At 46.1% G+C, this 26,666-nt stretch overlaps 1 protein-coding gene across 3 annotated transcripts in view; it reads right to left on the bottom strand.

The window, feature by feature from the left end:
• KCNQ2 (potassium voltage-gated channel subfamily Q member 2) overlaps window positions 1–26,666 on the bottom strand; it is a 123,423-nt gene that overhangs the window by 64,310 nt on the left and 32,447 nt on the right. For all 3 annotated transcript variants that reach the window (XM_084645531.1, XM_084645532.1, XM_084645530.1), the window contains exons 2-5: window positions 14,605–14,695; window positions 11,057–11,183; window positions 7,488–7,663; window positions 5,232–5,357 (exon numbers count right to left, since the gene is read on the bottom strand). In XM_084645531.1, coding sequence (XP_084501657.1) covers window positions 5,232–5,357; window positions 7,488–7,663; window positions 11,057–11,183; window positions 14,605–14,695 — 520 coding nt within the window. The remainder of the gene's footprint in view (window positions 1–5,231; window positions 5,358–7,487; window positions 7,664–11,056; window positions 11,184–14,604; window positions 14,696–26,666) is intronic.

Genomic DNA, 26,666 nt, shown 5'->3' with positions numbered 1-26,666 from the left:
GGCTTATGCGTTTTAGTCCAAAGCGTCCATGCAGGAGATGGAATGGCTCCTTCAGGACTGAGAAAAATAACCGGGATTCCCCAAACTCACATCAAGCATTTCAGCTGTGGCTCTTTCAAATGAAGCAGAGTTATTTCCACGCATAAAGGTCTGAAACTGTTTATTCCTAATCTTTCCAAAAGTGCCTATTAACTGGCTTCCCTTCCAATTTCAAAACGGCACAGTACCCTGAAGGTACAAATTACTGCTGCTTAATACAGCCTGATTCACGACTGTGAATATATTACTGATTATATTGCTATAATACTCCAAGCAGGGGTTGGGATGTTGGCATGTATGTGTGTTGTGGGAGATTTGCAAAGATACCCTTGACCTCTAGAATGCAGGAGAAGAGACAGGTATAGTTTTACAGCCATGATTCTGCTGGCAAAGAATGGAGAAACTTAGGCTTGTAGCAGCGTCACAGCGGGCTACAACCCTGCTTCCCTTGGTGGTCCAGCACAGCCCACAAAGTGAGTGGAGCAAGCCAGGATGGGGTGAAGCAGGCAGGGATGCGGTGATTCAGAACATCTTCCAGGCAGCCTCTACAAGCAGCACTCCTATGTATCCCTCTCCAGAACTGAAAGTGCCCCTCCTCTACAACTGCTTTGGGCACAGCTGCCTCTGAGGGTTCAAACTGCACCCCAGTCCTGCACCTATGAGGTTAATTAAACCTACTACACATTAACTTAAAACAACTTCATTTATATATGAAGAAAAATATAATCAGTGGCTTTCCCTAAAGCATTTTATAGACATAAGCACTACAAAATCTTTCCATTAGATGCCATTTAGACAAAATATGTAGCAAAAAGCATCTTAATGATTGTTCTATACTGAAACATATCTTGGAAACAGCTTTATTCTATATTCACTGAGAGGTTACTACACAGATTTCAGCAGGGAGTTATCTAGGCCAGAGCCACTAAGTGCAGATCCAGAAAAGGAGCCAAACATTCCCAAAATATGGGGGGGGGGGCGCTTGCATTTGGAGTTTGAATTCAGACCTACCTCTTTGTTGCTATTGATTTTTGTACTGAAGTAGTGCGTACAGGCCAGACCCCCTTGTGCTAGGCACTGTATAAATATATAACAAAGAGCCAGCCCCCCGCCCTGAAGAGCTCGCAATCTAAGCAATGTGTGATCAATCTCTCCTCCATTAAAGAAAGTGTTGCTACAGACATAAAAACAAATCCAATCCTGTAAGGAAGGATTGAACTTAGATACAAACTCGTCTTAGGTAGTTCTTCTGCCCTATACCATTCACCATCATAGAATCATAGAATATCAGGGTTGGAAGGGACCCCAGAAGGTCATCTAGTCCAACCCCCTGCTCGAAGCAGGACCAATTCCCAGTTAAATCATCCCAGCCAGGGCTTTGTCAAGCCTGACCTTAAAAACCTCTGAGGAAGGAGATTCTACCACCTCCCTAGGTAACGCATTCCAGTGTTTCACCACCCTCTTAGTGAAAAAGTTTTTCCTAATATCCAATCTAAACCTCCCCCACTGCAACTTGAGACCATTACTCCTCGTTCTGTCATCTGCTACCATTGAGAACAGTCTAGAGCCAGGGCCACTTCAGTTCCAGGGCCACTGATCAGTATTTCAGGACCACGGTCAGTGGCCAGAACAGTCGAAGTTAAGATTTGTTCTTACCCTAAGACGAATCTAATTTGCAAAATTTGAAACTTTGGTGATATCCTGACCCCACTGACGTCAATGACAAAACTCCCATTGATTTCAATGAGGCTAGCAGGTCACCCCTGGATTTCAAACCCCCTGTGGCTGTCTGTTCCCTGACTTCCAGCAACCAGAGAGTTAAATTTCTATTTAGACCTCACACAAAGTGAAATATGGAAGCAGGGTTGGGAGTGATGGCTCGATAAGGCTCTCAAGAGGAATACCAGAAGCTGTACGAGCGGTTTCAAATAACTCCTAAATAAATAGTACAACTTTTCCAAATTTTCAATGGAAATTTTCAGAGCAATTTTGAATATCAATGAACAAAAACCTACAGGAAAAATATTTAAGGAAGTGTTTGCAATATTTTCCCCATTTTTGAGCAGCTCCATTTGACAGATAAAAAAGATAGCTCCAAGTCTAGCTGTCTTGGAGGGGAGGGGAGGGTAGTTAACTTGGCTTTGAATTTTTCTCATTGTTTGTTTTCTAGTTACTTCAAACCACACTTTGTTTTCCTAACTGTAACCAATGTGCTTGAAAACCTTGATGAGCAATTTACTAACAACAGTCTTCCCATTGTTGGATCAGCTGATTCCTCCCAAAGCTTGGAGCTGTTAAGATCTCGGATTTTGGTTGGGGGCCCATGTGTAGGTTTTAACAAGCTCCATACTGAAGCCGAGACTGGCTTCCAGAAGTGTTGGAGCAGGAGAACAATAGACAAAGTAGATTAGAAGCTCGTTAATTCTCCCTTTGTTAATCTGCTAATCCAATAATTCACACATACACACACACACAGAGAGAAAAACTAAACAGCAGTGTCCTCTGCACTTGTCGGCAGAGATTTAATAGCAGAGTGACTTCACGACTGAAAGCATTCTATTACTAAGACCTCATTCTTTTACAAAATATGCTTCAGTGCATTTAACAGCACCTTATGATGTATTATTATGAATAATTAAAAGCAAACAGCACTTGTCAAAATACATGATCAAAATGCATTTAGTAATTCAGTATCTCTGTTAGATATGGCTCAACTGTTCTGGTGCAACCAAGTCCATGGTAGGAGGTGATATTGAGTTGTAATATCCTAGTGGGAGGTCCTGGAAGCATTGTGCCTCTGGTATTCCCAGTGACCCCACACAACACAAGTGTTGTACCAACCTTGAAAGCCATGGTCCTGACCGCTTTGAAAAGATTGGTATGAGGAGCATTTCCTCCAGGAAGCCTAGGAGATGTTCGCCAACTAACACCGACTTGGCTGCAGCACATTTAAGGATTGAGGCTATTTAGTGCTTGCTAAGTAAATATTTCGGTTGATTATGTGCTTTATCCCTTTCTACCAGCCCTTTGGAAGAAGCCTATTGTCTTAGCCGCTCCACTGTTCAGGGATGGAACTTGGGTGGGATTCTCCAAAATGCTAAAGCCCAATGGGACTTGTGTTGCTAAGTTACTTAGATCTTGTCTGCACTTGTAGGGCACATGTGGCTACATGCTGCAGCACGGGCTCTGGAACAATGTGTACAGTGGGGGTGCTGAGAGCCATTGAACCACACTGTAAACCCTGGATATGAGGGAAACCACTTCCCGCCAGGGGGTGAGGCAGCACCCTCAGCACCCCTAATTCCAGCGCCTAGGCGCTGCAGTGAAAAGCAGGATGCATCCCCACTGTCTGCGGTGTCTTGCAACACGCAGCAGTGAAAGGCTCTGGCAGAGTAGAGCCTTTCCCTGCTTCCAGAGTCTGTCTTTGAGATGGGGAAAGGAGCCAGGAGGCGGGGGGACACTACAATGCAAAAAATAGCAGTTTAGATGGGGCAGGCACTGCCTTGGCCTGCAGAGAGCCATGTAGGGTGTGTACCTGAGGGTTCAGGCACATAGGGCACTCGACTTGCCAAAGAAGTGCCTCACCATCTACACTGCTATTTATACCCATGCTAGTTGGGCATGCAGTGTCTGTAGGCTACACGCCACCCTAAGTGTCAACCTGCCCTTAGGCACCTTTGAAAATCCCATTCTTTGTCTATGGTCAGTATCTAGCACTTTTTGGATGCCAGTGGACTAACAACAGCAGAACTTGCCTCAGACAGCTCTTGAACTCCCAGCGTTTAAAGACTACGATTGTGTCCAGCTTGTATGAAGCTTAAGTAGGAAGGCCAGTGAACTCCTCCTCCATCTTATGTGCCTGCTTAAGCGCAGAGCTCACTCTGGTCCACATTGTTTGTTGCTTATTCACTAGGAGTCTACTCCAAAGCCCATTGAAGCCAATGGGAATCTTTCCACTGGCCAAATTCCATCACCACGCCAAGTCCCCTAGTCATTAGCATGAATTAATTAGGTTCTGCTGAACTGCTCTCATTGCAGAAGACCAAAGCTTGAACGCAGGTCACATCCCAACAAGGCTGCCTAAAGAATAACTCCAGTTTCATGGGAATTGCCTGAGGCATAAGGGACCCTTATAAGTGAGGAAAATTAATTGAGGGAGGATCCAGAGAAAGATTGACAAGCCCCCTTGTGGCCACAATCCCAGAAGAAACGTGGGTAGTAATACTTAGCACCTCTAGGTAGCTTGAAGTATTCAAAGCACTTTACAAAAAATGAGTCAAATTCTCCTCTCTGTTGCCCTCAGGTAAGAGGAGAATTAGTTAACTAATCCTGGTCGTCCCTCTGTGAAGTAGGAGAGCATCATTATTCCTATTTTACAGGTGGGAAAGCTGAGGTACAGAGAAGTCAAGAGACATGCCCAAGGCCACACGATATGCTGTAGCAGAGCTTAGATCAGAAGGCAGGAGTTCCTGGCTCTTTGATCAGCTCAAGCCACTAGACAATGCTGGTAGTTTCATAACCCAGTGGTGCAAGGCTGGCATAAGGCAAGTCTGAATTGATTGCCATTCCACTCCATGATTTTCAAGTACAGTCGAACATTGTTTAGTGTTTGATTCTTCTTCTCCTTTCCTGATTTTGCTCACACTTCCTCCCTTTCTTTCCACTCCCCCGCCCCCCTCATGATGCTAAGCTTCCTGGAACTCTACAGAACTGATGTCCAAGATCAACCCACCCCTCTCCAGACACACACCTACACGGTGACATCTCCGAGGTGCTCACGTGGGGGGAGCCGCTGAGTGGCACCTCCTATAGCCCAAGCTTCATTTTACCCTGGTTAACCTCCCGCCTGCAGAGCTGAACACAGCTCCCTTCAGAACCTCATTGAAACAGTCACTTTTTGGTCAGCTGGTGCCAAGTTGCAATGGCCAGACTGTCCTTCCCTAGTCCTGGGAGCAGAGGCTGCCTCTCCTGTAGCTGTCTATGATCTGGCTAACTCAAGGAATGAGATAGTGTAGCATTCCCTAAGGGGAATATCTGTGAAAAGTACTTAACTGAATAGCTGGAAACCATTTAATAATAATGCTAACTAAACACGCATCAGTCAACTTCTCACATAAGTGATAAAGGATGGAAGGGTTAATGGCCATTTCATTTTAATAACCGGCAGCTGCTGTTTTGTGGAAATTACTCACCAGGCCCCACCAGAGCGCATCTGCGTATGTATCAAAGTGCTCATTTTCTCCTTTCTCGGCCAAGTACACCAGGAAAGAGGCCAGAATGAGGCACAGAAAGCCAATATACCAGGCAGTAATCAGCTCCTGCAAGATAGTTAAGGAACAGAATAGAACAATGTGTTTCCATACTATGCCTTTCATACTCAGGGTATCCCCGAATGCAGAGCCGGGGTTCAAAGCTCAACTTTCCCAAAGTTTGTGGGTGTTCAGCTCTGGGGTTTGGTTTCAAGACTATTAGTAGAAGTAATATTACAGTAGTGTTCAGACACTCCACATGGGCAGGGCCCCATTGTGCTAGGAGCAGTATATACACATAAAGTAGGGACAGCCCCTGCCCTGAAGCACTGACCACCTGAATAGATAAGACAAGGTGGGAGACAGGAGGTATTATTATCCCCATTTGAAAGATGAGGAACTGAGACACAGAGTCATTAAGGCCCAGATCCCAAAAGTATTTAGGTGCCTAACTCCAATGGATTTCTAAGTACCTTTGAGGATGCAGGCCAGAGAGACTTGCCCGAGGTCACATGCAGAGTCTGTGTTAGAGTTGAGAACTGATCTTCTGGGTCCCAGTCCAGTGGTCTAAGCACATCGGTCTCATGATGGAGACCACCTACAAAGTTTGAATATGCATCTGGATCTTATCCCCACATTTCAGGGGTGTTTGGATCCCAGGATTTGAGTGTGGGCTTACCCCTGCTAGAAACTTTATAACAGTGAATTATATACTGAACTGGCAAGCTCATGGCTGTTAGGCAGCTGGAGTAGAGATTTTAAGCTGAGCAGCAGAAGCCACATAACCTTATTGGAACTTTCATGATTTCCTACTTCTTTAGGAAAAACACCACTACTTGGATAACCATCAGTGTTTGACACAAGGGAGCGTGGTCTAACGAAAGCTGTATGGTCTTGGCTTTAGTTCACATAGCTTCATGTGAACGTTTCCTTTGATTTGGATTTGGGTGGGGTTTGTAACCCTGGAGTTTTGTGTAAAGGTTCACACCCAAGTGAAGCAAATGCACTGGGAAACATCAAGTTTCATTCACCAAAACAAAAAGCCCTGATTGGCTTTAAATCTTCTAATGGAACCTGGATGAAGTTTGTAACACATCAGGAAACTGCTAGGTATAGTATTGTCTCTGGTTTCCTTGGGAACACTTTGCACAGCTCTAGGTTTAATATTTCACCTGAATGGCAAAGCATCTAATGGTGCAGAATCAGAGGATACCACCCAATCTTTCTCTCTCATTTTTCCACTGAAGTCATACAATGTCAGAATGATCACATACTTGATCCACACCTAGGGAAAAGGTTTCAATAACCAAAGTTGCTAAATCAAATACTGAGGTATCTCTTCATCACATTAAACTGCAGATGCAATAGGATGATTCATGCTTTCCCATTTCCCCAGCCTCAGAACCACAAAATGATTCTTTAAGAAACCTTATTAGTTTGTTGAGATGCACTATATCCACATTTCAGCAAATTGTAGAAAAAAGGTCGCATTCACTACATAGGAAAGTATGTCAGAGGTAAATTATGCATCTTCAAACTGTCACATTCTTGGACAAAGCTAATACAAGAGCAGATGAAGGAAACCTGGTAGACGGTAGTTTTCTGATATTTTTTACTAAGCTTCTGATAAATTTGCTAAGGCTCTTAAGGAAAACAAATAAACCTCAAGATAAGGGACAAAATATTGTCAGAGATTAAGTGATAGGAAACAAAATGTTGTGAATGAATGCTCCCCAAACTGCTGGAAGGTGAATAATGGAATACGCTAGGGATCAGTTCTGGGCCTGGGACTAGTTAATACATTTATTAATGATTAGGAGGAGGACATGGTCAAGATGGCGCTATCTGCAAATGGATGAGCCCAAGGGGTAAATTTTCAGACATGCAGCCTCTTTGAAATACATGCTTTATATAAAGCATTTGCAACATCATCAGCATTTAATCACATATATATTGACTGCTGCCAGATGCAGTTTAACCAGCCTCCCAGCTCCTTCATGGCTGTGGGTTTGTGCAGGCTAATTACTAACCCACATTGCTTCTGAAAATAGCCACTGCAGCCACCTTCAAGGTACTTCCCACAAATGATAATCACCCAGGCATCAAAATATTAGGGGGCGGGGGGAACCAAAGTAGTGTTCTTTGTGAGGAAAAATGTGTAAAGGAGCTGATCAGTCCAGTTATCCAGGTCTCACTCACCTTGCTATGGGCATAGACCACAGACCCCAGAAGCTTCCAGGTACCACCTCTACGGTCCATTCGTATCATGCGCAATATCTGCAGGAACCGCAAACTCCTGAGAGCCGAGGTGGCAAAGACATTCCCTTGGGATCCTGCTGCCAGCACGGCAATGGACGCAATCAGCACCATGATGTCTGCAAGGAAGCAGAGCGTAAGAGGAAGGATTTCATGGACCTCGCACACCAACCATCACCTCCCCTGGATGGGCTTTTACAAACGGACTCCTTCGTCTTTCCTACCTCTGTGGGTGATGAGACATCAGGCTGGCACTACTCTAGGGTGAGCCCCTTGCCTTTGGTCTGGAAAGGACCCCTCACTCATCACCTCTGTTCTCACCTTCCATTATTAGCTGGAGTCAGTTTGGTGGAAAGAAATAAAACAGTTTTGGTACCATCAGCCAGGGTTGGTGGTGACTCTGCTATTGACTGATCATGCCAGTTTAGGGATGGATGCTTCTTCCTCAGGCTAAACCCTAGAACAGCATCTTTTATCCACACAGGCCCCGCATCTCAGATACCCCACTTCACTGCTCAGTCTTGGGCAGCCACATCCCCCAGCTGGCCTCCTGAGCACTTCTCCCTCTTCCTCGTCTTTCCTATCCAGGTATTCAGGGTAGTACACTGCACCCATCTCCACGGTATCTGAGCTCCTAACTCTGCAGAGCTGGAGAAAAGATAACTCTGCAGAGCTGGAGAAAAGATAACATACCACCTCAAAGATTCCGACACGTATAAACCGCTACTAAGTCCATTGGGAATAGGGGTAGGTGCGCGCGCATGTGTGTCTGTTATAAAAATGAGTGATGTGTCTGTCACATCCTATGGAGGAAGCACATGGCCACGTACAACTAATATTAACCCACGCTGTGTGATTCACTGCACGGTTTAATGAAATTCACATTCCTCTTCTCCTCACACCTCCTCCACCAGGAGAAAGGTTGCCAAGACTCTAAAGATTGAATTCTGGCTTGATGCAAAATGCAACATTTCTAGCCTGGAATAAGCCTCTGCAAAGTGCATCAGCAGAGGTGCACTATCTTCTTTAGCCAGTGTACTGCTGTTTCTAAGGTCCACCTTGACATGGGAGTCTCACTGCCCAACGCATTCAGGAAAACCTAAAGGGCTGTGTTTTAGGAAGGCCTGTTTCTGCCACTGATGGAGGAAAGGTGGGTGCATGGGAGTACTAAAAGCACCCACCTTTGCCCAAAGCAAAAGCCTAGGTCTCAATACCCCAGGGCTTTCAGGGATCTGAAAACCATCATTCAGATCACTACGTGAATTTTGTAGATGCCTCTGGTTTTATAATGGGCTAAACCAAAACCCTGCATAAAGCATCCCCAGCTCTGTGATGGTCAAATCAGGGTCCAGATCCAAATGTGGTGGCTTAAGCCCATCTCTAGAAAGCACTGAGAACAAATGCATCCCTTCTCTTCCTCTCCCTGCCCACCTCTGACACCACCTCACCCTGTTAAAAGTAACTGCTTTGCACAGAGACAGCCCCTTCCACCACAGAATCTCAAAGAACTTTACAGCCAATAATTAATTAAGGTTTATAACTCCCTTGTGAGGCAGATAATTACTGTAATATCAGTCTTATGGAAAGGCAAATGGAGATACAGACACAGAACCCCATACCCTAGCTCCCATCCCCATGTTCTAACAGATCACTTCTCTTCTCAAAGGAGACACAAAGGGCCTGATTCTGAACTACACTTATATTATTGCATCCTTCTCACAGCCATGTTGGCACAGAGGGAAGAAAACAACCTCTTCCATCCCGCTCTGTCATTAGCTGCTGCTTCCATCTGCTCCAGGGTATTGAGATCAGCTGTTCTGCCCTCCCTGTTAAGATTTCTCTCAGGCTCCCTGTTTCCTCACACCAGTTGGTTTTCACTTGACAGCTTCGTGGAGGAGTCTGTGCATCCGGAGTACATGCCCCAGATATGGCCAGTGCTTCCTTCTAAGTCTAGCGGAGACCAGCTGCAGGTTGATGAGTTCTCGGATCTCTTTGTGGGTGGTGAAGTCTCTCCACCCTATGCCCTGAATCTTTCCTAAGCGCTTGTTTTCAAAGGGATCTAGGTTTCTAGCTAACACTTTAATAAATCTTCAGCTCTCACAGCCATATGTTGGCTCTGAGGTTACATTTGAGTGGAAAATCCTCCCTTTTGTTTTGATGCCGTTTAGCTTTGATTTCCATACATTGCTGAGTTACTTGAATGCTGCGGATGCCTTTCCTATCCTTGATGTCACTTCTTTCTTGACATTTCTGTTGGCTAGTACGGTGCTGACCAGCTAACTGAGCTGTTCTACTTCCTGGATCTTTTTGCCCTCTGATACAATGTTACTGCTTGACATCTGGGTTTCAAAAATATTTGTTTTGGTGTAACTGATTTTGAGCCCTGCTTGGCCTGCTGTTTTTGCTAAAGATTCTATCTCTGTCGCTTTTGAGGGGTATTGCTCAAGTGCATGACATCAACAGCAAAGCCGAGATCTTCTAGGTGTTTGCCATCTACCCAGGCTATGTCAGTGTTTGTGCTGCTAATAATCCTTCATTATCTAGTCTGTGGCAATGCCAAACAACAGCAGAGATCGAACGCAGCCCTGCTTCACGCCAGCCTCCACACTGAACCACTCTACTATCTGGTTATTCACCCTTCCAGTGCTCTTTACATTGATGATGTTGATGACGTCAGCTGGAATTCTGTAAGACTAAAGAATATTGCACAACGTATGTCTATGCAGGCTGTCAAATGCCTTTTGAAAGTCAATGGCATTGATAATATGTTCTATGCATTGTTCTATCACAGGCCTTCGTGTGAATATCTGATCTACCCAGGATCATTTGGGCCTGTATCCAGCCTCCTCTTCTCTAAGCTTTGCATCCACCACCTGTTTCATCCTGTATAGCATCTTACTACAAAGGGTATGAGGGGTCAGCAGCATTCTCTGCTGAGCAGCCACAGTTACTGGAATGGCAGCCTGGTTTTGTTTCTATAACCATGGAGTTTGGGCTTAGTTGGTTGTTTTTTATGAGGCTAGGTGGCTGGCCTTGCACTAAACTCTCCCCGCTTTATCTGGGCATAGGAGCGGCAGCCACATCAAAGGTCACTTTATGCCATTCCGAAGCTGCTCTAACTTTATCTGGGACTGGGCAGGGCCCTGCACAGGTCCAGGACACGAAGAACACAAAGGTGGGTTGCAACCACCTTTGCCCCGTCTTCCATCCCTGCTCCAACCATGAGAATGCAGTAGCTCAGAATCAGGCCCAGGCCTACAATAAGCCCGAATCCTCCATGACAGGCTCACTGTCCTCTAGCTCCCTGTAGGACCTCTACACCAATACTATGCATTCCTCCCAGGGAGGCCTTGGGCCCACTAAGCAAACCAGACAGCTCCCCTTGACCCACAGTACAGCAAATTCAGCGGTCATCCTGAGCACAGCCCACGAGGCCCTTATCCCATTCATTGTGCACTCTCAGCAGTAGCTGCTGCCATCCATCAAACCCACTGCTGGGCAGCAGTTCTTACCAATGACACAGAAGGGTTTGCGGGCAAATTTTAATCTTCCCCTCCAGCCCCGGTATCGACAGCAGCAACCGGCAGCCCAGATTCTCACGAAGTATTCCACACCAAACACCACGATGGTGACTATTTCCTGCATGGGAGACAATGCAATTAGTCCAAGAAGAAGGCACAGGGAAGAAAGTGTTGCAGACAGTATTCTTGTCAGCAAGTTAAGGAAGTATGGGCTGGATGAATGCACTACAAGGTGGGTAGAAAGCTGGCTAGATTGTCGGGCTCAAGGGGTAGTGATCAATGGCTCCATATCTAGTTGGCAGCCGGTATCAAGTGGAGTGCCCCAAGGGTCGGTCCTGGGACCGGTTTTGTTCAATATCTTCATAAATGATCTGGAGGATGGTGTGCATTGCACTCTCAGCAAATTTGCGGATGATACTAAACTGGGAGGAGTGGTAGATATGCTGGAGGGGAGGGATAGGATACAGAAGGACCTAGACAAATTGGAGGATTGGGCCAAAAGAAATCTGATGAGGTTCAATAAGGATAAGTGCAGGGTCCTGCACTTAGGACGGAAGAACCCAATGCACAGCTACAGACTAGGGACCGAATGGCTAGGCAGCAGTTCTGCGGAAAAGGACCGAGGGGTGACAGTGGACGAGAAGCTGGATATGAGTCAGCAGTGTGCCCTTGTTGCCAAGAAGGCCAATGGCATTTTGGGATGTATAAGTAGGGGCATAGCGAGCAGATCGAGGGACGTGATCGTTCCCCTCTATTCGACATTGGTGAGGCCTCATCTGGAGTACTGTGTCCAGTTTTGGGCCCCACACTTCAAGAAGGATGTGGATAAATTGGAGAGAGTCCAGCGAAGAGCAACAAAAATGATTAGGGGACTGGAACACATGACTTATGAGGAGAGGCTGAGGGAGCTGGGATTGTTTAGCCTGCAGAAGAGAAGAATGAGGGGGGATTTGATAGCTGCTTTCAACTACCTGAAAGGGGGTTCCAAAGAGGATGGCTCTAGACTGTTCTCAATTGTAGCAGATGACAGAACGAGGAGTAATGGTCTCAAGTTGCAGTGGGGGAGGTTTAGATTGGATATTAGGAAAAACTTTTTCACTAAGAGGGTGGTGAAACACTGGAATGCGTTACCTAGGGAGGTGGTAGAATCTCCTTCCTCAGAGGTTTTTAAGGTCAGGCTTGACAAAGCCCTGGCTGGGATGATTTAACTGGGAATTGGTCCTGCTTTGAGCAGGGGGTTGGACTAGATGACCTTCTGGGGTCCCTTCCAACCCTGATATTCTATGATTCTATGATTCTATGATTCAATGCGGAGGGCTGAAACAGCATCTACTAATAAAGCTCATTTTGTTCCTCACTGTTACAGTCCTTTCTGAGGAGAATTGTGACTCTGACCAAAAAAATGGAATCAAGCCACAAAACTGGGATCTGGATTCTAACAGTTCCAAAGAGATGAGACTGTGATGCAAGATAAAGATAGAGACTAATTGCTAGAGTCAGGTTAAGATCCAAATTCAGCTTTCAAATTCCTCCAAAATTTGGTGGAGGGGTTGTTATTTAGCATGGGATGCTGTGTTCAAGTCCATCCCTATTTTGAAACCTTCTCCCTCATTACACAGTTGATCTTTCCCTTGGCAAGACAGTTTTAGCTCTGTAGGGAGACAAAAGTTTAGCTCTGGCCCAGAACTGACCGTTTCCTATTTTTGTCACCCGAGGGAGGTGATGGGGGAAAGAGAATTATGAGCCAGATTTTTAAAAGAGCTCAATCCATTGGGCAGTGATCAATTCTGAAAAATCTGAAGACAAGGGTCACAACAGGAGCAGCTGGAGGGTAAGCACCTTATATCCTTATTTCGGTGTCTAAGTGGGACCTGAGATCTTCTGAAAATCTGGCCCAATTATCAGTGCTGAAAAATTGAAAGTCTGGTCCCAAGCCCCTTGGAAAGTCTGGGCCTGTGTTCTTCTGTGTCTAAGTATATATACTGTATATATATATATATATATATTGGTTTCTGAACTCTAATGGGTTAACCCAAACTACCTGAAAATCCACACCAGTCTCGACTGAGTTCCTACCCTGTTCCAACAGCCTTCTGCCTCGCCAGTTGAGACACTTCACTATTGACCTGCCGTTTGTGCCAACACACAGTTACTTTTCTCCCCACAAACAAAGATACAGAGGGAATGAGCCCACAGTGCTACAAAGCTCCGCTCGCTGTCAGTATGTTACGTTCTCTGATTTCTTCACTCATGGTGTTTACCTCACGTGGGCTGATGCTGAGTAGTACAGGACTCTCATTAAGCTTTCACTAGCTTCTGGTATCTGGTTGATGTGCGGAGTGGGAGTGGAGGACGGGAAAGGCAAAGACCGGGAGATGCGATGAATTCTGGGAGCCCTATGAAGTAAGCATCTGTGCCAACAGGAATTCTGCTACCTATCACTCAGCATGTTACCGGAAGCCAAATTGTCAGTGGAAGGCATGCCAAGCTGTTTAAGTAGTAAAACCATTCAGCTTTATGTCAGCTCAGATAAATGCAGAAATGTACAGCATGGGGAACGGAGGCAACTCACCTAGGCTGATTCTGCTGTGGTCCAATGTCAGCTTAGCCATTTAAGGCCACAATTTTAAACGGGCATCAAACCAGCTTCTAAATGCAGGCCCACAATACTGCAGGATTTTGCAATTGCAGAGAAACACACACACACACACACATATTGAACATGCACCAGTTCAGATTTTTAAAAAAAGAAAAGGAGGACTTGTGGCACCTTAGAGACTAACCAATTTATTTGAGCATGAGCTTTCGTGAGCTACAGCTCACTTCATCGGATGCACGAAAGCTCATGCTCAAATAAATTGGTTAGTCTCTAAGGTGCCACAAGTACTCCTTTCCTTTTTGCGAATACAGACTAACACGGCTGTTACTCTGAAACCTGTCAGATTTTTAAAGTCATCCTTGACACTGTGAGTCACATTCTTTCCTCGTTTACATTGGGGCAAATCCAGATGACTTCAGATTTACACTCAGTGTAAATAATAATTGATTTTGGCCCTGTGAGTGCAGGCTAAATGCAGTATTATTGTTACCCAGACCTGAAACAGAGACAAGAAAAATTAAAGATGATTCAAAATGAACCAGGTGGCACCAGGAGCTAATACACCAGCTTAGATTTGGAGTCATATTTGTCTTTCACCTTAAGAGAAAGTGGGTATTGTTGGATCTTCAGGATTTTTACAGGTTAATACAAGCGCTCCCCATTCCTTCCAAGGGGTCTTACTCTTCAGTGCTTGCTTTTAAAGATTTACACGGCTTTGGGTTGGAAAGCATGTCAAATCCAGACAAATGTTTGCATAGAGAAAAAATGCTTATCCCTCACTTAGAAGGCTGAATCTCTTCATGCCCCGGTGATGTCTCAGCCATAGCCTCTGCCCCATCCATCCTGAACACCACAGCTCAAATGCGTGCCATGTTTGAAAAGGCCAACATTGTTTGTTTCTTGCTCGTGCTCTGTCTTATGTTTGCAACTCCCAACTTACCAGGATGTAGAGGGCCCCTTCTGAGCTGTTCTGATACTCATCGATGGTTGAAAAGACGGATAGTACCAGGCAGGAGAAAACTAGGAGAAAACTGGATGACACAAAGAAAAGGAGAGAAAAAATAATGCCAGTCTTTAGAGTGTACATTTTGAGTAGTTCATCGAGCTATTTAACCTATATCACACTTTCAAATATTCCAGACAATGCTATTTTAGTAGCACTGTCCCTCTTTATAAAAGTGGTCTCTAACAGATCGTCAGTGGAATATTTGACCTGTGCTCCCCAGACATTCTTAAATGGGTAAGTCATTGATGAAATCCCGCAGTTTGTTGCAAGCATGCAACCTGAGCCGAATGTGGCTCCACAAAATATGATCCAAGTTCTCATTTAACGGCTATTAGAAAAGTGTGTGCACTGGGTAATTCCCCAGTTACCTCACTTTACTTGACCAAATGAAATTGTTGCAAGTTTTGATAGCAATTGCATGGGAAGTAACTGTGAAATAAGTGCATATCACCACTGTATATGCCAGGCAAATACATTTCCATATATATTCCCATGGCAATTATGTACTCCTGCACAATTTCTCAGTTATTATATTACTCACAAATTAATTCAAAATGTCTGCCGTGTCACACGTTTTTAGCTCTTCAGAAAGAACTTTGGTTTAGGAAACAAAACAAAAAGACCTCTGATTAACCTCTGATTAATTTTTTAAGGCCAAATAGGCCTGTGCAAAAGGGCAAATTTGGCTATTAAAATTCAATTCTGTTCTCAGGTATGCCAGTATAGACCAAGTTTCATCCCACCGAAGTGAACAGAATAACTCCAGATTCACACCAGCCTCAGTGAGAGCAGACTGTGGCCCTCAACCTATCCCTACGGAGCTCAGTATTACAGCCTGGGGTAAACTGGTTTGGGTGGGACTGGAGAATGAACAGTCAAAATTTTCACTTATCCCTTGAACTGAATTCAAATCTTTTCCCCCATGTTTGAACAGCAGCCAAAAGCAAACAAATGTTAGAATGCACAAAATACTACTGAAAATATTATGATGCCATTACATAATTGAATTGTACACCCTCATTGAGATTACTGTGTTCAGGTCTGGGGCACCTCATTCCAAATGACGTACAGCAGAAACGGCATGAAAAGATTTCCAGTGACTGAAAAAGATTAGGGCTGCTTAGAGAGGAGGCTAATAGGGAGGGCTGACATGATAAAGGTATACAATATAAACACTCTAGAGAAGGTAAATCAGGTGTTCCTATTTACCCTTTTTCAGGTCACCAATAGAAGTGGATATGCAATTAAACTGAATTGCAATAAATGTAATATGATGCAAATTTAACCTGTGGAATTCACTGCCACAGGATATTAGGATAAAAAATGGAAGGGATATCAATCCTCACGGATCAGGGCATAAGCAAATCAGTAATTGTGAGAGTCACAAAGAAATTTCCCTAGGACAGGTTATCTTACACTTGTCCATTACTCTGGATTCTGAAACATCTGGTCTTGGCCACCATCAGAGACAGACTGTTCTATCTATAAGGAGGAGTCCTTGTGGCACCTTAGAGACTAACACATTTATTTGGGCATAAGCTCCATCAGACGCATGAAGTGAAAATACAGGAGCTGAAACCTATTCTATATTAGGGTTCTCTACTGCTAATAGTATCTGAGCGCCTACTGCTCTGATATGGGATGGCAGTTCCTTTGTTCCTATGGTGGAAAAAGATCCAGCTTTCCTCTCTTCCAAAACAGATGCTTCTCCTCCTTCACAGCCTTCCAGTAACATTAAAGGGAACCATGTGGCTAAATCCTTGCATCTCGCACTGCATATTTAACACTGAATCTTACTTTCGCACACTTCTCTGTCCTGTTTGCTTTTCACTGGGGAGTGAACTTTCTCTCTGTGAGAATGAAGAATTAATCCCGCTGGCTGGCAGCAGGTTTGGTGCCATGCCTGGGGGAGGAGGGAGAGGAGAAAAGCAGTATGCTAATGATGGAGAAACCTTTCCCTAGAGGTGTCACAATTCATTAACCCCACTGATACAACCCCACAAACCCCAGGGAAACTAAAGGGATGGGAGAGTTAAAAGGCCAAAGGCACTGGGAGACTATGGGGGCAAGACACACAATCCACTTTCAGGCTAAAACATTAGCAAGCCACTAATAATTCAAAGGCGTTTAATGGCAACCTCATGCTTTGTACGGCCCATACATGTTGGCAAGTCAGCACCAATGGAGGTTACAAATACCCGCCAGTTTTTTGAAGAGATAATGTGGCCTGCAGGCGCACTGTATTATAGCTGGATAATGTATAATATATATTAGCTATCTACAGAAACTATTGATATTATTATGATTTATTTGTATTGCAACAGTGCCTAGGAACGTCAATCTCTGTGTATATAAATCTCCCCACTGTATTTTCCACTGAATGCATCCAATGAAGTGAGCTGTAGCTCACGAAAGCTTATGCTCCAATAAATTTGTTAGTCTCTAAGGTGCCACAAGTCCTCCTTTTCTTTTTGCAAATACAAACTAACATGGCTGCTACTCTGAAACCAATCACAGAGCAATGTCCCATTGTGTTAGGTGTTGTACAGACATGTAACAAGGAAGACAGACCTTACCCTGGCCAGCTCGCAATCTGAATGACAGACTGGATTCAACAGGTGGATGAAAAAGACAAGCTGAGTGGGGGAAGATAAGGTGACAATAAAAATAACTGATCAGAAAAGATACCCCATGGTGCCTTTTTGTATAGAGACTAGAAGTGAAAAACTAGGGTAAAAATACACCGTTCAAAATAATGTCAAGAGGATTTTTAAAAATGGTGAGGAATAGTTAATAAGAATATGATTCCGTAGAGTACAGCATCTTTCTCTGAAAGAGCTTAATTCATTTTACAAATATTGACAAATTAATCCTCCATGTGAGAGAAGGGTAGTGTTATTGCCAGTGTTCACGGGGTAAACTGAGGCACAAAGGAGTTATATCAGCGGTTCTCAAACTGGGGGTCAGGACCCCTCAGGGGGTCATGAGGTTATTACATTGGGGGCCGCGAGCTGTCAGCCTCCACCCCAAACCCCACATTGCATCCAGCATTTATAATGGGGTTAAATATATTTAAACGTGCTTTTAATTTATACGCAGGGGTCACACTCAGGCTTGCTATGTGAAAGGGGTCACCAGTACAAAAGTTTGAGAACTACTGAGTTACATGGTTGTCACATATCAACCTCACCAGTGATACTACCCAGGAGTCCTGCCTCACAATCGACGTCTGTAACTACTAGAGACCATTTTCCCCTATAACATTAATTGAATATCTAGGTTTATCTGCAAAAACTAAAGACGATTACTCTGTATTTGTACAGTACCTAACACAATCTGGAGCCATTCTTGGTTGGCCCTTAGCCACTACCATAAGAAACATGATTAATTAATTAATTAACAAGTGTAAAAATAGCACTTTGGGCAAAGCCTACGAACGCTTAAACCCAGGGCAAAACTCCCATTTACTTCAATAAGACCTGGACTTGGTCTTTTGATACTCAGTTAGCCTCGCCAGTGAGATCTGGCAGGATTGTGGAATGTTCACGGGATGAGGTTAAGAACCTGCAGATACGGTGCTGTCAATAAAGCAGTTTCACGATTCCTCCTCCCCATCTCACACACACTGCAAATGAATGGAGGATCTTCATCATCCCTCCTGGAGAATGCAAAGATTAATAGGCCCAATGGAAGATCACAGCTGATGATGTCCTAGCTGGAGAAGATGGCTGCTATGTTTTCATTTGCACTGTGAAAGTGAGGGGCTGACTGCACTGGCTTTAGCAAGGCATATTACCAGCAGGCATTGTACTAGCTTCCTCCACAGTGCTGTCCAAAACTATGTCCTGACCTAGACCACAACCTGTTTAACCCAGTCCTACGCCTCCCCTGAGTAAAGAACGCTGGCTGCGCATAACTGAATAGTGGACCGCCAACCACTAGAGGCTTGGACAAGAACGCTAGTAAACTCATCCCTGGGGTAACCTCATTGACTTCACTGGCCTACTTGCTTTTTAAAGGTGTTCAGAATGTGGATGCAGATCTCTCAGTTAAGAGGCTCTGTGGACCAGCCCTGTGTACTACTTCATCCAGCATCTCTGTTGCTTTCCATGAAAATTATGGGTGAGGTTTTCAAAAACACCTAAATGATGTAAGAGAACATGGATGGCTCAGTGGTTGGGGCCCTGGCCTAAGTCTTGAGAGACCCGGGTTTTAGTCCCTGCTCTGCCACAGATTTCCTATGTGACCTTAACTAAGTCCCTTAGCCTTTCTGTGCCTCAGTTCCCCTCCTGGAAAATGGGGGCAATCGCATCACTCTACATCCCAAGGGCATCATGTGGATCAATACATTAAAGACTGTGAGGGGCTCTGGTGAGGGGGGGCATGTGACTATCTGAAATCGACAGACGTCCCATTGGCTTCCACTGGGACTCGTGTTCTTCATGCAATTAAGCACTTCTGAAAATCCTGCCCCATCTGGATTCTCTGAGATGGGTAGTGAGGTGAGGAGCATTTTACCACTCAGCCTCCAGTTTAGATCCAGCCCACAGGAGCGAGAAGTATTATCAAGCGCGCAGTATTACCATCCAGTGGCTCTTTGGTGGCCTAGGGGAAACAAGGTGGTCTCCGTCTAATTCCTAGTGGTCAAACACCTACAAATCCAAAATCCACTCTTCGGATTGGCATCCTCACGAGCACTCTCAGCAGAGAAATGCCAGGGATGAACAGGGCCCTGGTTCCAGCAATCTTGTCACCCAGGGATCTGTGAATCAAGGCAGGACTTCTGTCTCCGAGGCTGTCTGTTTTGTACTTTTTTCAAGTACTAGGTGCACTAAAACCAATTAAAAGACAGAAAGAGAATGACCCTGACTCTATTGCCTGAGCACATAATGAAATCTCAGGCTATTCGGACGCCTTGTTAAGAAGATATGTGGCATCAAATCACGAACCAAACGGGTATCAGTCAGTCAGCAGCAACAAGAACTGGCTCAAACAAGATGAGTGAAATTAATTTACTGACAATATATTTAAAATACACTAAAGGACGCCGGCTCGGAGAGAAACGAAAAGCCTGCACTCTGTAAAAACATTCAATAATTCATCCCGCTGGCTCCGCTTGATGCCGCTGCAAATTGAATTTTGACTATTTCTAAGACTATGTTCGTTTGGGGATTAGCGTTAGCTTATGCTACAAAGAAAATGTGTTTTGTTCCACAGAACTCAACCGACGCCACAGATCTCTAGCCTCGCACTGGCCATAAACATGACAGCAACAAGTCCAGGTGGGACAGAATTACAGTATTTATTTGAACCCTGGTATACGACGAAAACTTGCGGCCTCCTGTAGGGTGACAGCCATCCAGAGAAACCTCAATAATGCTGCATTTTCGTGAACACAGGCCCTATCCCGGCAGATGTCGTGCAGTGACTGTGAAGACACGGACAGGATCCAATATATGCTTGTTCACTATGGAATCCTTTCTATGACATCACGTTCAGCGCACAAAGCCTGAGACAATGAGGGTGAGTAACTGACTAGCCATTCTCTCCTTATGGCCCGCAGGGGCCTGTCTAAACAGTGGCTCTTGGCAACCACAGCTAACACACCTGTGACTTCCATGTCACTCAGCAGGAGCTTCAGGTGTGCAGCACCTCTCAGGGTCTGATCCCAAGTATTTTCTTCTAGTTTATGTATCTTTGGGAGTGCTCAGCATTGGAGCCCTGAGTTCAAATTCTGAGCTCAGTCACAAGTGAAAGTAACAACAGTTCCATCTTAGCGCCTGTCCCCATCGAAAAAGCATCATGTCACTAAGCACAGCTGGGAGATGGTGCTGCAGATCAGGAAGGACGCCCCAGCCTCTGCCCCTAGTGCTCTGAGCAGCAAGGGCGTGCTTAACCACAACCTCGCCTTGGGTGGAGAGTGAGGTTTAAGGTAAGAACGTTTAGTGCCAAAAGCATGAGCCTCCATCACTTTAGCTAAAGAACTAAAACTATTCGCTGGAAACATCAAATAATCCTGTCAACACAGGGACCAGCCTCTGGAGAGGGGGAAGAACCAGACTCACACCTTATATTTCTAGGAACTCCGCTTATCTTTGCTGCTAGCTCTGGCAGATGGGCACAGCCAAGCGTGGCTCCCTGCGATGGAGGCAGATGCAGATAACCAATCAAATAAATCAGAAAGGACGATGAGAGCTTCTTATAGACGTGCATGTTCACCAGTTTATCCAAAATCCTGGGCTGCAGAACTCAGGGTGTCTGTATGAGGAAGAGCCAGCCCCAGTGTCTCTCTTCCCGGGTAGTCTCTTTAAACCTAACTAACCATTGTGACTCATCCCTTGGGCTACCCATGGCTACAGCACAGAGGGGAGTCCTCCGGGCACCACGCACCAAGAAAGCAGTGTCCTTGGCCAGTAACATACGAGGCTCATGGGAAGTTGATGGGGTCCAGTCACAGGATTCATCTCCACAGTGAATCAACCCAGGCGGGTAGGCAGCTGTGCTCTGAGGCCATCCCTCTCTTTCTACAGTGGAGAGAGGGTGGGAGGATCTGACTGGGTGTCTGGGGGATCCGTCTGAGAGCTGCTCCCCCCGACCGTCTCCTGCCCAATTCCCATCTCTCTCTCCTCTTCCAGCTCAGCATATTTTGGGCAGGCGTTGGGGTGGAGATGAGGCTTAGGACCCTCACCCCACTGAGCAAGCTGCATTGCTCTAAGGTAGCCAGCTAGCTCTTGTTCCTAAATGGAGTTATAGAGCAGGCCTGCACGGCCACACTGGGAAGGTCAGCTACAGTTCTGCCCAGCAGGCCCAGTGGGATTGACAATCAAACCCGTCACCCCCATTGACCACACTCCGCATGGCCTGGACAGCAGCACGAGGTGTTTAGCCACTGCCGTTACAAACACAAATGGTAAGAATCAGTACGGAAGACACCCACAGCGGAATGGGGGACAATGGAAGGAGCACTCGGCGCTACGCTTTCCCCGTCCAGTAGGCGTGTGCGGATGCTCTTTAGCCACACATGAAATGTTCCAGCCACTGGTGAGCCCGGGGTAGAACATCACTGTGGAGTGAGACCTGCTCCCCAGAGGGACTTGCTGCTGACCTTTGCTACGGCTGCTAAACCCAATCCAGGACCCTTTGCCCCTCTGTGTTTTACAGTGAATCCTCCACAGAAGAGGCCACTGATTTGCTGCAGAGGTAGCCACAGTTTTACTGGGGGACCACATATGAGTTAGCCATCCTGCCAGCATGCTGAATGGCACCTGGTAGAGCACTCAGGTCCACAACCCGGTCTCTCCGTAGCCAGTCTAGCAGGCAAGCAGGCAGCCACCTGAGTCCACTTGCTCTTGATTTCCCCCCCTTGACAAAGCAGAAATAACAGAGCAATTCAGCCTATGAGGGAGTGTGGGAAGGGAACCACAGTGGGCTGAGACACAAAGAGCAAGTGGCCTGTGGCTGCATGATGCATCAGCAGGAGGGAAGCTGAAAGAAGCAGCAATCTGGAGTAGCCGCAGCTCCCAGTTGCAATCAATAGATGTGGTGCTACCCATGTGCCAAAGAGCTTTGACCCTTTGGATCTCAGAGTCTCAGCATTTGGAAACAAGGCTCCAGCCCCCAGGCCTTCAGCTTGCCAAACTCAAGCAGCTTCTGGTTATTAGGCTCGATTCTCTCGTGCCTTGTCAGGTGTGCCATCAGTTACAGCTGTGCAAAGTGGGTGTAAAATGCTACCATTCTGATTTTGCAGGATCTGGCCCAGGGTGTCCCTAAGATGTTTTCTCTTCCGCAGTGGATATTGATTCCCGGATCAGCTCACCGTTGTTGAGATGAACTGCTCTGGCCTCAAGTGACTCACCCTGTTGCACAAATGCTCCTGGAGTAAAACTGTTTTCTGACTGCACAAAGCCAGGTTATTCCCGGTTCGTGCAAGGAACTCCACAGGAGTAGGGATACTCGACTGGCACATCTCCAACCCACAGGAAAGGAATCAGAGTACAGCACATCCCCTCCGTGGCTACTGCCTCTCCATAAACCCCTGCGTAATGTATTGGGGCCACTGGAATATCCCCTGACCTGCCCAGGGTCCACCCCAACTGACCTGTACATCCCTGTCTATTCAAGGATACTCAAAGCCCTGCTTCATGCCTTAAGTGGGGCCTAAGGGGTATGAAAGGCTTTGTATGGAGGCTCCAGACCTGGTGAATTTCTCCCTTTGAGACTAGCTGCTAGAGAGAAAGAAGAGCTCAGGTCCCATAGATGAGGAGAAATGAAGGTGCAAACATACAAACAGGCCAGGACTTCAGTGCTAAGGACAACACTCAGAGGAAAGGCTGTATTACCATTCAGAGTCAGGAGCTAGGGGCCAGTAGTTGCTGGTGGTGGATTTCATCTTCACCCAAAGCTTAAAGTAGGAAAACAAAAGTAACGTTGCAAAGCTAGGAAGCATCACTGGGTAACATATGAGGTTCAGCACAGCGGGACAGTTTCTGAGTTAAAGGGACATTGGCAAGACAGGCCTGATTTGGACACCCCAGCTGCACTTTGGTTTTCAGGAACACAATTCACATAACCCCAGTGCTTTCCCTGTGCACAAAGATGGGGCAAACCGGCAGAGTAAAGGGGTGACGTGTAAGAAGCACACACTGAACTGGAGAGGAACTTAGTATCCTGGGCTTGTCATTGGCGAGTCAGTTGGATTTTAACTTCTGCAGCAACTTAATTACAGTCGCTGCACCAGTTCCATTAAGGGCACTGGAAACAAGCAGCCCCATGGAACTCTGGGTAAAAGGGACACCAGCAGGCTCATTTGTCTCAAAAAATCCTACAGAAATGCACTATTCATGGTAAGTCCTTGTAAAGTTTCCAACAGATGGTGCTCGTTGGCACTGACTACGGCTTCTGTTATGAACCACTCTGATATTCTTTCCTTCGCTATTAACCACTGGTGTTGGCCCCTGGCCCTGCTCCAAATAAGGGTAGGAAATCAATCAGATTTCCCCACCCCTCTGTAAGCCTCCTGGGCTAATGGCACTTCACTGGACAAGCAAACAAAGCTCCAAGTGTACACAGGAATGCATTGCCCAAGTGAGGACGGAGTGTCCAGAGGACCACGACCAAACCCATGGCTTTAAAGAAAGCAGGTGACATGAGCACACTCTAAGTCACATTCCATATCCTGATGCAAATCACATCTGACCTTGGCTATGAAGCTTGGGGGCTTGCAACAAGTGAAACTCCTCAGGCCCCAAGAGGTTCTTTTCATCCCTAAGGGAGCCCTCTCAGTGCTGGCAGAAGCATTGTGAGAGAGAGTTGCCCAGCACTGATTCTTTAGAGGCTGATTAAGGAGTAGAAGCATGGGCAGACTATGAGGAAGAGCTGTACGATCCTCCCTAGCCAGAAAAACTCCACACTAGTTTTTTTCCCCCCAAAATTTGCCACGGAGCCGACCCAAGAGCAGAGCCAGAGTAATTCCTCAGCAGGTAATAGCTTCCCGCAGTACTCGAGCTATTTCCAAAGATTTGGAGTCTGCCAGGAGATTTATAGCTACTCATCTCATGTACATGGAACAACCCCCTTGAAGTGACAGATTGTAACAGAGAAGCCAATCAAGCATTACAGAGTGAAAGAAATCAATCAGTCTGGCTCAGCCAACCCTATTTGTGGCCTGGCCTAGATTTTGCTGCAAAGACCTACTTTGGAGAAAGAGAAAGAAAGAAAGAAAGAAAGAAAGAAAGAAAGAAAGAAAGAAAGAAAGAAAGAAAGAACTTACAGGGCCTGGTTAGTGAACAAGTAGGTGGGTTACATTTTTGATAGCTTTATTGAGGACATTGATAACATGATACGAACACACACACACAAATCATTTCGCCCACCTAAGGCCGCCACCTCTGCTGGACCTAGGAAGATGGCAGCTGTTTTAACGACAAGCCCCAGGGAGAAAAGAATGCTGTGGCCTGTTGCAATAGCATTTTTGTCAGTCATATTTGTCATCTGCAATTGTTCCCTGCTAGGCATGGAAAAAAAGGAAGACCTGTATCTGTACAAGTACCAAGGGGCTGCGTTGTAAATATAATTCAGTGTGCGCCATTACTGGACAGGAGGCACAAAGAAGACACAGCCCATGTGTACAGAAACGACAAGTGATCTTTCCTTTGCGCCTGCAAAGCGGATGTGCAAATGAGGTGCCTTGCTGTAGGGGTGTTGCTGAGTGTTGGTGATGGTGCAGCCGTGTGGGCGAGGGCGGCTGCCATGGGACACTGGTACTGAAGGGTGCTGGGGCTGGTTGAGGCTGGTGCAGGAGGCGAGGCTGGGTAGAGAGGGCTCCTTTTCCTCCACCCTCTCCTCCACCACTCAGCCTCTTGAAGAGGTGCGGAGTGTGGCATCAGCGGGGGAGGGAAGGGACCGTGAGGAGCTGCAACCGAGCATGATTAGGGTAGAAGTGAGGCAGGGAGTGAGAGGAGCTGGGGCAGCAGCAGGAAGAGGGAGGGAGCGAGTAGTTTCTTTCATCCCCTTCACTGACACCTCCTGAGACCTCCCCTCCATGGGAGTTTGCTGCTTTTCTTTTTTTTCTTTTCTCCACCCATGGGGTGCTGCAAACCAGCCCAGCCCCTGTGCATCCGGCCCCAGAGTGGAGATCTCTCAGGCCTATCTTTCCCCTTTGGATGCATGGGTACAGAATGCAGCATGCATTCCTTTACACGACAAAAGGAAATATGCAGAACTGCTGCCGTTCCCATCAGTCCCCAGCTGCGTCTCTGACATCCGAAGACGAGAGTGAGATGGGAGATGTGATTACTCTGCTCGCTGACAGTGAACAGTCTCCTTAGTGTTATAATTGATGTGAGCTATAGACACAGGTGCTTGCTGGTAAGCGTTCCCCTGGGCTCTGGTTGCCATGGAGCCCAATTAAGAACTGATGCTGATGACACTACCAGGTCCAACATTAATTACAGCATTGCCACGTCTCTGCACTATGTGGAAGGCTGCAGGAAAGACACTGGCAGTCTGATGGCCAGGCTACTTCCTGTTCTCAGCTCCATCGGTTCTATTCATCGCTGAAGTTCCACAAGCAAAATTCCCTCGCATGGACCAGAAACCATAAACCCCAGAAATACAGGGTCCACCAGGAACAAGAGCAAGACACAGTACCTCGTGATTGGTACAATTGTTAGCAGCAAGGCTGAATAGTTGTGCCATCAAGGAAATGGCTCTTTCTTTCTTTCTTTTCTTTCTTTCTTTCTTTCTTTCTTTCTTTCTTTCTTTCTTTCAGAGGCTGTAACAGAAGAGCTGGCCCTTTAAAGGCAAAGTACCACCATCTCCTCCATTAAAGGGTCTTTTAAGGGATTCTGAGAACATGCTGACTGAGAGACAGGCCTGCTGGGATACAAAAGAGGCAGCCTTTCCCTCAGGGGGAGAGATTGTCTCTCCATTGGGACCATAAAGAGCTGGCAGAAGGGGTGGAAGAGGGGCTATAACCAGAAACTGGTGAGCAGCACAAGGGCAGCCTGAAAAGGGCAATGCAGACCCTTGCAGGCAAGGGACGATGGAACTCTCTGCAAACCACAGGGCTGTGGGAAGAAGGGTTATTTGCAGTCCCTAGGGAGAGAGTGGTGAGTGGAACGACTACTAAGCCCTGTAGTGGTAGGAAATGCTAGAACGCCTGTGCAGCCTTAATTCAGCCCTCTTTGTGTAGGTTTTACTATCCACCCTTTAATTCCATAATCTCCCTTTTTTCCCCCACAGGACCCCTGCCTCATTCAGTGTGCACAGGCTGGCCCTGCTCTGGAGATGCATCAGGGCTGTGTAGTGAAGGAGAGTGTTGTCTGTAGGACCCCTTCCTTATTCGCTATAGAAGTTGGAAGGTTTGTAGTGGGAAGGCAGGAAGAGAAAGGACGGTCGCATGGTTAAGGCAAACTGCCACCCTGGAGGATTGGATTCTATCCCTATCTCTGCTACCGAGTTCCTACAGGATATGCTGAGCAAGCCACTTAAGTCAA

The sequence above is a fragment of the Lepidochelys olivacea genome (assembly GCF_965140295.1).
Source record: "Lepidochelys olivacea isolate rLepOli2 genome assembly, chromosome: 13".
NCBI classification, from domain to species: Eukaryota; Metazoa; Chordata; order Testudines; family Cheloniidae; genus Lepidochelys; species Lepidochelys olivacea.
This window is presented reverse-complemented; position numbering and strand designations above follow the sequence as displayed.